This window comes from Euprymna scolopes, chromosome 32 (genome assembly GCF_053919585.1).
Source record: "Euprymna scolopes isolate OS-2025 chromosome 32, ASM5391958v1, whole genome shotgun sequence".
In the NCBI taxonomy this organism is placed as follows: Eukaryota; Metazoa; Mollusca; class Cephalopoda; order Sepiida; family Sepiolidae; genus Euprymna; species Euprymna scolopes.
The window spans coordinates 34,311,941-34,325,544 of NC_136513.1; the positions used below are offsets into that span (position 1 = coordinate 34,311,941).

At 42.5% G+C, this 13,604-nt stretch overlaps 1 protein-coding gene across 3 annotated transcripts in view; it reads left to right on the forward strand.

Annotated features, from left to right (window-relative positions):
• LOC145256250 (protein-glucosylgalactosylhydroxylysine glucosidase-like) overlaps nucleotides 1–13,604 on the forward strand; it is a 170,258-nt gene that overhangs the window by 101,285 nt on the left and 55,369 nt on the right. For all 3 annotated transcript variants that reach the window (XM_080114906.1, XM_080114904.1, XM_080114905.1), the window contains exon 5: nucleotides 9,704–9,885. In XM_080114906.1, coding sequence (XP_079971032.1) covers nucleotides 9,704–9,885 — 182 coding nt within the window. The remainder of the gene's footprint in view (nucleotides 1–9,703; nucleotides 9,886–13,604) is intronic.

The window sequence follows — 13,604 nt, forward strand, 5'->3', positions numbered from 1 at the left end:
AGCAGAGGGTTATACAATTATACAGTTTCAGTTTTCATTATTTCATGTGAGGTTTTGTGTTGTACATCTGTAGCATTTTCTGCATGTCCAGTAGCTAATTTGTTAGTGTAAGTCTCCGCATTCAAAGGTTTTCCTTAATTTCAGCCAATTTCACTAATGATACATGTTGCGGGATAGGATGATCTGTTTGTGTTATAGACGATCGCATCCCATCGTTGGTTGAATGAATTGAATGGTAGAATGATTGAAAAGCAAAAGGTCGTATAATGATGATGAAAACATACCGATATATGCATTAGTGAAAGAATGTAGATTTATTTACATAAATTTACATGAGAAATAATAAGGATATAGATAGTAAGGATAAGAGTTCGTTGAGAAAGGAGTAACGTTACTTGCAGTTGATGAGAGACTGACGGGTTAGTCAGGAGCGCTGGTTGGGTAGCCAATGCCAACCGGAGTGGCTCTTCATTACATGTTTACTGGTCGAGAGTTCAGCGCGAAAGAGGCAGAAATATAAGAAACAGGAAGTGACGTGGCTGTTTTCCCTCCCCGGTTATCAGAGTTAAAGGACAACAATCGAGTTAGCCTGGGAGTTTCAGTTCCTACAATGCTCCCTTCCTAGTTAGCTGGAAGCTAGAGAAAAGAAAAGATAATTGGAGCAAAAACATGCATATATATATATATATATATATATATATATATATATATATATATATGTGCGTGTCCACTGTATAGAGAACGGGAAAGAATTTTAATTTATTAAGTAGCAAGGTGAAAAGAAGGAGTTGCGAGAGTGCGTGGATATCAGGCAAAAAGTATTCAAAGCGTGTATAACTGTGGGATGGTCACAGGAACGACGTTGTGAGTTTGAGTGCGAGTGTTGCGGTCACAGATTGTATTGCCATGGAGTCTATGAAGCGTGTGCAAGGGTTAGCACAGTAGATTGAAGTTGGTTCGCGTTGGTTGCAAATGTGTCGACTACACGCTTACGGTCACAAGTGGATATGCGAGGAAATTAGTCCGTCCGTAGAGAACTGTGTGGACGTTGTTCAGGTGATCGGCATACTCAGTGGGTCGGTACGTGTCTGAACTCTCAGGAATTAGTATCAGGGTGCATGATGCAGCTTACTCATGTTGGCTGGGAAACTTCGGTGAGGTGAGTCGTTGTGAGATCCTGAAGTTACAGTGTTTGGTGAAAATCTTGGTGCGTTGGTGGTCGGGGTTGTTGCTAGAAAAGGTTGATATCCTGTAAGGTGTTGTTGGAAAGGCTTGATGCGCCGTAACATGTTGCTGGTGAGGCTTGATGCGCCGTAACATGTTGCTGGGGGCTTGTTGTTGTCGCTTTTTCCTTTCCATGATTGTGGAAAAGCGGAGCTGAAATAGCGTGAGAATTGCTATTTGAGTTTTCAGTGGGCTTGTTGCCACACGTTCTCCATGATTAAATTGAAAGTTGAAGTATTTTTTTATATTCGCACATGGCAAAAAATTATTTAGATATAGCGAAGAAAGTTTAATGTTTTGATACGTAGCTAAAATAAATAACATACAGAATCCTGAACAGAAGTGTGTGCTCTATCCCAACTATCATCAATGGATCTGAGGTAATCTCGTCAGCATCAAACAAAGCCAAACTCTTTGCCAAGAACTTTGCAGCTTATTCTACCCTTTACAACCAAGGCCTCCAACCCCCAATATTTCCTCTTGCCATGTGATATACAAATATCTGTACGTGATGTTGCCAAGCTAATCAAACACCTTGATTCCAGTAAAGCAATCGGTCCTGGCGATATTCCAATTATAGTACTAAAAAACTTCAACCAGAACTAGCGCCCATACTTACAAAACTGTTTAAACGTTATCTTAAGGAGAATTGCTTCCCAGCATCCTGGAAAATCTCATCAGTATGCCATGTTTTTAAGAATTCAGGTGATCGCTCATCTCCCTCTCAGTACAGGCCAATAAGTCTCCTGTGCGTCATGAGTAAGTTGCTGGAATCTGTTTTAAATAGAGAAGTAATCAACCATCTCAGCAAAAATAACCTTCTTAGTGACATGCAATATGGCTTCCGTTCTGCTAGATCTACAGCATATGTGCTTACAGTTATATCACATAGGATTACCGAATCTCTCGACGTGGGCTACCTTTCTAAGGCAATTGCTCTGGATATATCAAAGACTTTTGATAGAGTATGGCATAATGGTTTACTTCACAAGATCTCTAGCTACGATATAGCTGGAAATTTCTCAATTATTAAATCATTTCTCTCTTATAGATTCATAAGAGTAGTGGTTGATGGGCAGAAATCAGTAACTCATAGTATTAATGCTGGAGTACCCCAGGGGTCCATCCTGGACCCAACTCTCTTCCTGATCTACATTAATGATCTTCCAAATCACATTCTTACATCATTCGTAGACATTTATTCTGATGACACTACCATCTATTATAGTACTCTCTCCGATTCTCTTTCCTCTGATCTTGAGCAAGTGGTACAATGGGAAAGAGATAGCGTATTACTTTTAATGCATCTAAAACCAAGCTTTTATCTTTACATCATCAACGCTCTGATCCCTATCTGGAATCATTTGAAATGAATGGCTCTCGTCTTGGGGAAGCCTCATGTTTTGACAAACTTCTGGGCTTGACCGTTACTCATGATCTGGAATGGAAAACATACATTAAATCCGTTGCCAAGGCCCCTGGAAAAATGGTGGGATCCTTCTATCGATCCAGTAGATATCTCACTGCTAATGCAATTCTCTATCTATATAAGAGCCAGGTACGTCCAAGGATGGAGTACTGTTGCCACATCTGGGCAGGAGCTGCTAGAAAGGACATCCTGCCTTGATAGAGTTCAAAATAGACTTTGTAGCGGTGGTGGATGTCCTTTTCTCTTCCCTGCAACCTCTTTCTCCTAGAAGAGATGTTGCGAGTTTGTCTCCGCTTTATCGTTATTTTCATGGCAAGTGCTCAATTGAGCTTCAACCTATGGTCCCCCCTCGCCAAACTTTCACAAGAAACACTCGTCTAGCAGAAAACGCTGTCACTAATTTCACACACTCTTTATCTGTGCCTAACCCTAAACATAGATTCCATGAGCAAAGCTTCATTCTTAGAACTGCATGCCTGTGGAATTGTCTTCCGTTTTCCTGCTTTCCAGCTAACTACAATATGGTTTTCTTCAAGTCTAACGTAAACAAGTTTTTGATGAGCCGTTCCATATAAGTTAACAAATTTACCGAATTTCCATTACTGACGATTACTATATTGTCTAATTGTCTACTGTACACTCTTTAAACCTTATCCTCGAGTGGCCTCTTGGCCTTGATAAATGGTGATGCCTATGTAAAAAAATATCGTAAAACTTGAATTTAACTTGAAAATACTATTTTAAAAAAAATAATGCAGTACAAATGAGTACATAGGTTATATTCTTCCACCAAAATACCACATTACTTCTATGACGTCGAAGCTACTTAAAAGTTCCCGAATGCTTTCGATGAAATTTTATTTTTCAAAAAATAAATATATATACAAGAGTATCGATAGAGATTGAGGAAATCTAGAAACATCCAAAAAGAAGGAACAATAAAGAACCAATTAATAGGTCACTTTCTAAAAGGGAGAGGAAGCTAAGTGGAAACATGAAAAAATGGTCGGGGATGGATGGTGCCCTGCAAGATAGAAATGGCATCGTTATAAAAGCCAAAGTTATTCGAACAGTGTTTATGTGATTAGTAGATGTTTTTTTTTTTGTTTTTTCAATAAGTTTTTAAAAACTTTTATTCGATCAATAAAGGCATACTGCAATCGGAGTTTAATCGGACACTATGATAACAGACAGATTTATATAAGGGGGGATGTCGGTGAAAGTTGAAAATAGAATTACTTCCGCCAGATAGCGTTCTATATCTTTACAAAGCTACATGCATGGAGTATTGTTGCCACATCTGGGCTGGTGTATCTTGCCATTAATCTTTCACTTTAAGAAACAGTATCAAATCTAGAACGTCCCGCACTATTGGCCAAATTCTAACTCCTGCCCCATCACAGCAATGTCGCCTTCCTATGCCTGTTTTACAAGTACTTTAATGGAATGTGCTCTGATGAATGTGTGCTGTCTTGACGTACATTTCGTCCGACCGACCGTCAAGTAGCAAAATCCCACCCTTTCACTGTTAAAGGCCCTAGATGCTGGAAAGCCTCCTACTCTAAAATATTCTTTTCTCGAACTGTTAGACTTTGGAATTCGCTCCCTGTTTCATGATTCCCTGACTGTGTTAACCTGCTGAAGTTTAAATGTAACGTAAACAATCATCTTGCTGTTCAGCTCCCTACATTTCTTTAGCGTTTTCTTTCGACCATTTTTTCATGTTCCCACTTAGCTTCCGCTCTCATTTAGAGATTGGCCTTCATCTTTTTGGAACCGGAAAACAATGAGCGATCTGACGCTCACCAAATAGTTGGGAGGGCTTTATTAACCTGTAATCATTAGCATTTCTGCTAGACAGGGTCGAAGATAGTTACCCCTTACGTTCTGTGGTTAGGAGCAAGAAAGAGAAGTCTTACCGTGGGTGCTCAGCGAGTGAGTACAGGCGAAGAAAAGGAAGAACAAACATGGCGGCCAGCATTTTTATTTCGTCCGTTCTCGCATAATCTCGTGTGTGCGTGAAGATGGAACCTATAAAACGATGTTCATTTCTGGGTGCTGCGAGATGATTCCCGGCCAGCCAAGAGAGAAGAGACAGAGGACTGTAGCGATAATCTTTCTTGAACATTCCGTTTGTGTATTTGAGGTGCCCCCCCCCATTGTACGTCAAGCTATTTCGGCGATGGCCAACGCAGGTTTAAGCAATATGATTAAGCCTTTTAATGGCGACGGTGATGTGGTGGTGTGGCTTAAAAAAGTGGACCTTGTAGCAAGGATTCAGAAGCTGGATGATGTGGCCGCAGTAATACCACTGTTTCTGGAAGGGGACGCACTGGCCCTCTATTTGGAGCTCAGCGAGCGGGAACAGGGTGATGCAGACGCCATCAAGGGTTGACTGATCGAAGCTTTCGCAGAGGGGCCTTTCGAGGCCTTTAATAAGTTGAAAGAGAAGAGGTGGACTGGTGAATCTGTGGATGTCTATGCGAATGAGATAAGGAGATTGGTTGAGTTGTCGGGCATCAGAGGACATGCCACGAGTCACGTAGTCAAGATGACTTTTGTTACCGGGTTCCCGGAAGAAATATCGAAAAGGTTGCAGCAGGTACCGGGGGTGGAGACGCTGGATGTGAGTGAGCTGCTTAGAACTGCGAAAATTTTAGTGAGCACCCAGCCCACGGAGCCTGGAGGAACGACAGCAACGGTACAGCAGGATGTGGGCAGGAATCTGCCAAAACCGGGGATCGCATGTTTCGAATGCGGGGGACCACACATGAGAAGAGACTGCAGGAAGTTCTTGCAACGGACAGTGTGTTGCAAATTCAATCGAAGAGGCCATTTAGCGGTAAAATGCACAAGTTCGGGAAACTGGCGAGGGGAGGCCGACGCGCCAGCGGCCGCCCCGATTCGAGAATAGAGGCGCACCCGCAGCAGATGCCCAAACAGAAGATTGCGGTGGAAGGACGAGAAATTATGGCCCTGATTGACACTGGCTGCACCACTACCATGGTGCACACTACCCTGGTCGGAAGATGGAAAGGGAAGGGAGAAGTAGTGGCATTCGATGGGTCGCGAGTGAAGTGTCGAGGGAAGAAGACCGTCACTATTGATATTGCTGAACGTCGGATGAGGGTCCATGCAATTGTCACTGATCGCCTGGTGCCTGGTGTCCAAGCCATCATTTGAATGGATGTTATATGCCGCCTTGGAGGTGTTACCATCACATATGACAATGTGAGGTTCGGACTAGCTGAGTGCGCGGTGACGGAGAACGCTCCCAGAGGGATCAACAAGGCCGGGGAGGAAAGAAAATTGTCGATCAAAGATCAGGACTTCCGAGCCGAATTCGACGGAGAGCGGTGGACGGTGGAGTGGGCATGGAAACATCAAGCGCCATCGCTGACAAACAGGGTGGCGTGCTACACAAATTCGCTTAGAGGAGGGGCGAGAAAGGAGTTTGAGCAGGAAGTCGACCGATGGATTGAGGAAGGGATACTGATGCCTTGGACGGATGATGTGGAGTCGGGCATTTTGCCGTTGATGGCCGTTCTGCAAACAACTAAAGGGAAAGTAAGAACGGTCCTGGATTTCCGAGAGCTGAACGGCCATGTTAAGTGCCATACGGGAGGCGACACCGTAGATGTGTGCAGTGAGACCATTAGGGAATGGAGGCAGATGAATGGCGCATCTACATTGGTAGATCTAAAATCTGCCTATTTTCAACTCCATGTTGCCAAGAAGCTCTGGAAATATCAGTTAGTCAAGTACAAAGGCAAAACCTACTGCCTTACACGAGTAGGGTTCGGGTTAAATTCGGCACCCAAGATTATGTCAACTATCCTCAGGAAGATTCTGGAGACAATGGGAAAGGGAGATGGGGTAGTGAGCTCATACATAGACGACATTCTGGTGAATTAAACTGTGGTAACTGCCAAGGAGGTGGTAGCTCATTTGAAGAAGTTCGGGTTGGTCGCCAAAGAGCCGGAAAAATTAGACGGAGAGGCTGCTTTGGGCCTAAAACTGAAACGAGGTGCGTCAGGCGGCCTAGAGTTTCGCAGGGGAAACGAAATCCCACAACTGAAGCAGGAGCTCAACAGATGTGAACTTTTTTCCATATGCGGAAAGTTGATCGGACATTACCCCATTGCTAGCTGGCTTAGACCAGCATGCAGCTACATAAAGAGACACGCCGAAGGACAAGGATGGAATGATAAGGTGGGAGAAAGAACGGTCGCCATGATGGAAGAGCTCCTGAAAGAAGCAGAACGGCAAGACCCAGTCCGGGGAACCTGGAACATACCGCGAACATTGGATGGAGTCGTGTGGTGCGATGCGAGCAGCATTGCAACAGGGGTCGTTTTGGAAATTGGAGGAGTAGTTGCAGAAGATGCAGCCTGGTTGAGGAAAAAGAATGACGTCAGCCACATCAATGTGGCGGAATTAGACGCGACAATAAAAGGAGTCAATCTGGCCTTGAAATGGGGACTACGTGACATCTGCATCAAAACAGACTCCGCCACGGTGTTTGCTTGGCTAAAGTCTCTCATTTCAAGCGAAAAAAGGATAAAAACGAGAGGGGCTGCTGAGATGTTAGTGAAGCGCAGTCTTGGGGTGCTGGCTGAGCTGATGCAAGAGTTTTGTTTGAAGCTTCGCGTAGACATGGTTGCTTCTGAAAAGAACCGAGCAGATGCTCTCACGAGAGTGAAGAAGAGTTGGCTGTTGCCAAAGAAAGATGTTGTTGCTGCATCGGATCTAGATGATGTTGGTGTGCGAGAACTGCACAATTTGCACCATATGGGGGTAGAGAGGACTTGGTACTTAGTGAAAAAAGTCGACCCAAGGATCACCAAAGAGCAGGTGAGGCAAGTGGTCAGGACATGCGACAGATGTCAGTCGATTGATCCTGCTCCAAGCACGCATGAAGCTGGCCAATTGGAGGTGAGTGGGACCTGGGAGAGACTGGCATGCGATGTCACCCATTACAGGGGTGGACTTTACCTTACCATGATTGACTGTGGGCCCGGGCGATTTGCTCTATGGAAGAAGCTACGTGGAGGAACAGGCAATGAAATAGCGGCAATCTTTGGTGAGGTGTTTTTGGAGCGAGGCCCCGTGGAAGAGTTGTTAACGACAACGGGACTGCGTTCAAGTCAGTAGCAGTGACAGAAGTACTGAAGAAATGGAAGATCCAACAATTTTTCAGAGCTGCCTACAGACCTAGTGGCAACGGGATCGTAGAGAGAAACCACCGCACCATAAAGGCAGTTGCGGAAAGAGGAGGCACCTCACCTGAGCAAGCCGTCTTCTGGTATAACATGTCGCCTAAACTGGGACAAGTACCAGAGACGGTCCCGCAACTGTCAATGTTTGCATATTCCTGGAGGCATCCCAGGGTGGAGCCGGCAAGCCGAGAAGTAGAGGCCACAGGGACAATTAAACTCGGGGACGAGGTATGGGTGAAGCCACCGGGGGCGCGCTGCACCACACAATGGAGTAGGGGTCGCGTAACTGGGAGGAACACTAGTAACAACATTGTGGTGGGAGGAGTCCCGAGGCACATTCTTGACGTCAGACCAGTTGAGGGCGAAGCAGTGGAGGGGAGTGTGCAGCCACAGGAGGAGGACGAGACACCTCAGAGGCCAAGTAGAGAGAGGCGACCGCCACAGTGGATGAGAGACTATGAAATGTGATCTTGAGATCAGGGAGGCATGTGGTTAGAAGCAAGAAAGAGAAGTCTTACCGTGGGTGCTCAGCGAGTGAGTACAGGCGAAGAAAAGGAAGAACAAACATGGCGGCCAGCATTTTTATTTCGTCCGTTCTCGCATAATCTCGTGTGTGCGTGAAGATGGAACCTATAAAACGATGTTCATTTCTGGGTGCTGCGAGATGATTCCCGGCCAGCCAAGAGAGAAGAGACAGAGGACTGTAGCGATAATCTTTCTTGAACATTCCGTTTGTGTATTTGAGGTGCCCCCCCATTGTACGTCACGTTCTAAGAAGAAAAATGCCTTGTTTACGAGGTGAAAATGAGTAAAAAAAATAAAGATAACTAAATAAAATAAAATAGATTATAAAAGTTCGTTTTATTTATTTTAAGAATATTTGTGTACCTACATTATAATAGCGAAATTCAGAAAACGAAAAAATCGATTAAAAAAACAATGATATCTGCTGACTTTTGCATCGATTTCCACTAAAACTATCTGTTTAACTGGCATGTCCGAAGTACTTAATTATTTTTAAGAAAAAAAAAACTCGAGTTTTCGATCTTTATCGTAACAAAAAAAAAAAAAACGGCGCCATATTTATTTGGGAATCCATCCAGCGCAGCCGCAGCCGAGATTGAACTCACTACACGAGTTTGTAGTGTAATTCAAATCTTGTCGGTAGCTGAATACTTGGTGTTTCGCCAGGGTTATCAAGGGTACTTTTATCGTGATGCCATCACTAGATGGGGTGCCTAACCACAGCTTAAGAGAGTCCCATCTACCCTTGAGAGAAGGGTAGACCGTCCCAGTTTCTCAACCTGGTATTTTACCTCGCGGTATATATAGCGCCTCGCCTTCCGAAATGGTCACCCATATGGTACTGGCCAGGCTCAACGTTGCTTAATTTCGGTGATCTGGCAAGAACAGGTGTGTCAACGTGATTGTGCCGTATATTCAAAAATACGTGACATAATAACAAGAGATGTAACACAGTTATGCTAAAAACAAGGTAAAATATACTTAAAAATAAAAAGAAAGAAAGAAAAATAGCAATGCTATTTATCTTCCTTTGGAACGCTCTGATTTTTTTTTTTTTTTTTTTTTTTTTTTAGCCAAACATGGTATTTTCGCTAATTTTCGTCAAAAAATTTCTTTCCATTTTATCATTTTTCTTAATTTCAGAATATATTCATTACTGCAACATTACAATTAAGTAGAGACGATTGGTTCGTCTTGAAATTCAATATTAAAATGTTCGAATTTTTCTATTGTAGCGTAGTTGCTCCGGATATTTAACTGGCCCTTATTTGTCTGATTAACAGATGTGATTTGTCTTTCGTTGTAGATATTATCATGGGGAAAATAAAGTAACGGAAGAATATGACGTGAAACCATCACAGCTTCATGTACTGTTTACGAACGTTCCGACAGTGATCGCCATTCAATCTTATCCGTCTAAACAGAAACTATATTTCATCACGGCCATCGGAAGCACAAGGGAACAAGTTGTGGAAGCATACAACAAAGGTGAGTCATGGCCATCTTTTTTTCTTTTCTTTTTTTTTTTTGCTTACAACAAATTTTGTAACCAAGTTGACTATGCTTCTTTTTACAAAGGAGTCACCACTTACCAAGGCCTGGAGGACACTCGAGGATAAGGGTTAAAAAGTGTATAGTATCAGAATGATAGTAACCGTTAGTAGTGGAGATTCGGTAAATTTGTTAACTTAAGTGAAACGGCTCATCAAGAATTTGTTTGCATTAGACTTGAAGACGGGCATATTGTAGTCAGCTGGAAAGCAGGCAAATGGAAGACAGATCCACAGGCATGCCGTTTTAAGAAAGAAACTTTGTTCATGGAATCTACGTTTAGGTTTAGGCACAGATAAAGAGTGTGGGAAATTGTTGATAGTGTTTTCAGCTAGACGAGTGTTTCTCGTGAAAGTTTGGTGAGGGGAGGGCATGGACTGGATCTTAGACGAGCACTTGCCGTGAAAATAAGGATAAAGCAAAGACAGGCTCGCAACGTCTCTTCTGTGAGAAAGAGGCTGTAGGAAACAAAAAAGGGCATACAACTTTTTTTTATGGTTTCGTCCTTGACTTTGACCATATTGCACGACAATAGTATCTTTGTATTGATCAAGAACCACATCGATATTTAATATCAACTGGGTAGAAAAATTATATTTTAGCGAAGGAAGAAAATGAAGTCTATAAGCGGGCATGCGTAATAAAATGGACATAAATGATACATAATGAAGAGAATGAAAGGGTCACCAGGTAGCAAGTGCTACCTGAAAGCAAACAGAGTTCAGCAAATGAAACGTTGGGAGAAAATGAACTTTATAACAAAACATTTTTATACAAGAAATAAGCACATAAAAGTTATTTTCATGTTAATAGTGTAAACACGTGTTTGGTGAAGAACGTTCAGTAAATAGTCTCAAGACTTACAAATGTCTGCATTAATATTTTTTTTACACGGTGGTCACCACTTATCAAGGCCGGGAAGCCACTCAGGGATAAGAGTTATTGCAAGTACAGTACGTTAGTGTGGAGATTTGATGAAGTGTTTACTTAAGGGGGCGGTTCATTAGGAATTTGTTTACGTTGGACTTGAAGACATCCAAGTTGTAGTCAGGTGAGAAGCAGGCAGATGGAACAGAGTTCCACAGGCGTGCAGTTCTAAGAAAGAAGCTTTGTTCATGGAATCCACGTTTTGATTTAGGCACAGATAAAGAGTGGGGGAAATGTTTCACAGTGGATTCAGCTAGACGGGTGTTTTTCGTGAAAGATTGGCGAGGGGGGACCAGAGATTGGAGCTCAGACGAGCACCTGTCATGGAAATAACGATAAAACAAGGATAGGCACGCAACGTCTCTTCTGTGGGAGAGAGGTTGCAGGGTAGAGAAAAGGGCATCCCCCACTAAGCCACGAAGTCTATTTTGTACTCTGTCAAGGCAGGATAGGCTGATGTTCATGATGTATATATGTGTGAATAAATAATATGCGTATGTGAGTGTTTGACATTGTGTATGTGTGTGCGTTCTTGTTTAACTTGTTTTTTGTTAGCGCATATATGGTTGTAAGTAGTAGTTCGTTTCTATTCGCCTGACTCCTTAGTTTGTATGTATGTGTGCGTAAGATGAAAGATGTTGGTATGTGTATCATCGAGTCCTTTTGCGCCTCCTCCGATCAAAGGCCGTAGAGGGGGTGCTGAGCAGACGTTCTGGAATTTTTATATATTGGAAAATATTTTGAGTTCGCGCGTTCATCTTAAAACTTCCTTGCTTTGGAGAGTGAGAAAGAAAAGAAAAGTCCAACAAAGCCGAGAAAGAACTGGTGTAGCCATTATAGCCATTTGAATTTTGACGTTTGTAGGAATCATTTCTCAGTCTCGTTAAATCGCCGCGTTCGTTGAAAATACAAGATTGCTTCGGTTTTACGTCAAAAAATCAAGTGGGGTCCCTTTCGGAATGTTTCAGATAAGGATTGATAATTTATATTGAATTATAGTTGTATTATTCGGACTTCTGTTTTAATGTCATATGTTATTGTCGGCCGATGTAACCCCCAGTTATATTCAAGTGTGTCTCGTAGAATTCAGGAATCTTTATATCGAACTTAGGAATCTATACAAAATTACGAACATATTTAATCCACAAACTCACCTTACATTTGTTTCGTCATGATCGGGTTGAAGTCTAATGTGATTTGTAACTGCATTATTAGTATTGCCCACACTCAGGATTGGACCTTTATCAGAAATTGTACGGCAAATGTGACTAGCACTTCTAACCTCCCTTACCCTCACTCTTCAATGTTTGAAGGGTTAATTAGGTTGCTCGCCGTTTTTGTATTCCATCAATTTTCACCCAAACGTTGGGCAGTTAACAATAAATTCGACGTTGCCCGCCATTTTTTGTAACAAGTTGAGTTGTCGCTCGGACGTCGAGATATCGACCAGTACTGCTCTTCATAATGTGCGTGACTGTGTATGTCAATCAGTTACACATACATGTAAATGTTTTCTGTGCATGTTTCTACATACAGGGTATATGAAAACAATGTATTTCAATTTTCATGTCGGGAAGGATTTTTCTTTTTCGTGTGTGTGTGTGTGTGTGTGTGTGTGTGTGTGTGTGTGTGTGTGTGTGTGTGTGTGTGTGTGTGTGTTTCTCGTTGTATTTAAAGTGCAGACGTTTGCGTAGCTCTCAATGAACCCCTCCCCTTAGCAGTTGTTTCTGCTTTTGCATTTCTTTTGTGTTTAGTTTTCTGCATTCGCATATGCCGTGATTTATTGTTTCGTCTCTTTGTCCACAGAGACTACACTACATTTACCGATTTTATGTGTTTCATCTATCTTGGCTTTTATGCAGTTCTTTATGATCGCATTAATGTCTGGGCATTAGTAGTCATGGCAGCAGGAGGGAGGAAACAGGAAAGGAATTCCAAAATCTAGCAGTCCGAGAGAAGAAACTATTAGACTAGGACACTTTCTGACATCTATGGAACTTTACAGTGAAGGAGTGGGATTTTGCTGCTCGTCGGGTTAGTCGAAAGCATGTGCGTCGAGGTGGCACAAACGTTACGAGTTCATCAGAGCATATTCCATTAAAGTACTTGTAAAACAGGCACAGGGGTGCAGCGACGAGACAGAGGCTGGAGCTTGGCTGGATTAACCTAACATCAACTTGCAACAATACTCCATACATGTAAAAATGGTGGCTTTGTGAATATATAGAATACTCTTTGGTGTAATTTTCTAGTAGGATAGAGGGATGCCACTTTCTTTACAGCAGCCTTGACAATGTCCTCGATGTAGTCGTTCTAATTTCACCCGAATATTCTGGCCAAAGATTCTGGTCGTGTTTATCAGCATTTTCAGCTTCTTTTTGCTCTTTGCAAACGGCTCCGGGTCGTCCATATACATGATGTGGTTTATTATTTTTTTCAACGTTTGTAAACATGTATCTGGCATCACATTTCCTAATTATGTTGTTGAGTCGCACCATGGCAATGAAAACTGTAGTGGTGATAGAAAGTCTCCTCGGAAGATGTCTCTCTGTGTCGTTATCTTTATCAGGTGTTGTCCTCCAGATGTCAGTTTCAGTCTCTATGTTCTCAGTGTTTTATAAATAAGTTTAATAATCTTTTTGAATAGTTTGTACGTCCGTAAGTATCCAATTATCTGTAATTAAATAGTTCTCGCAGAAGCTTTTCTGTATCACGACCATGTTCTTTTT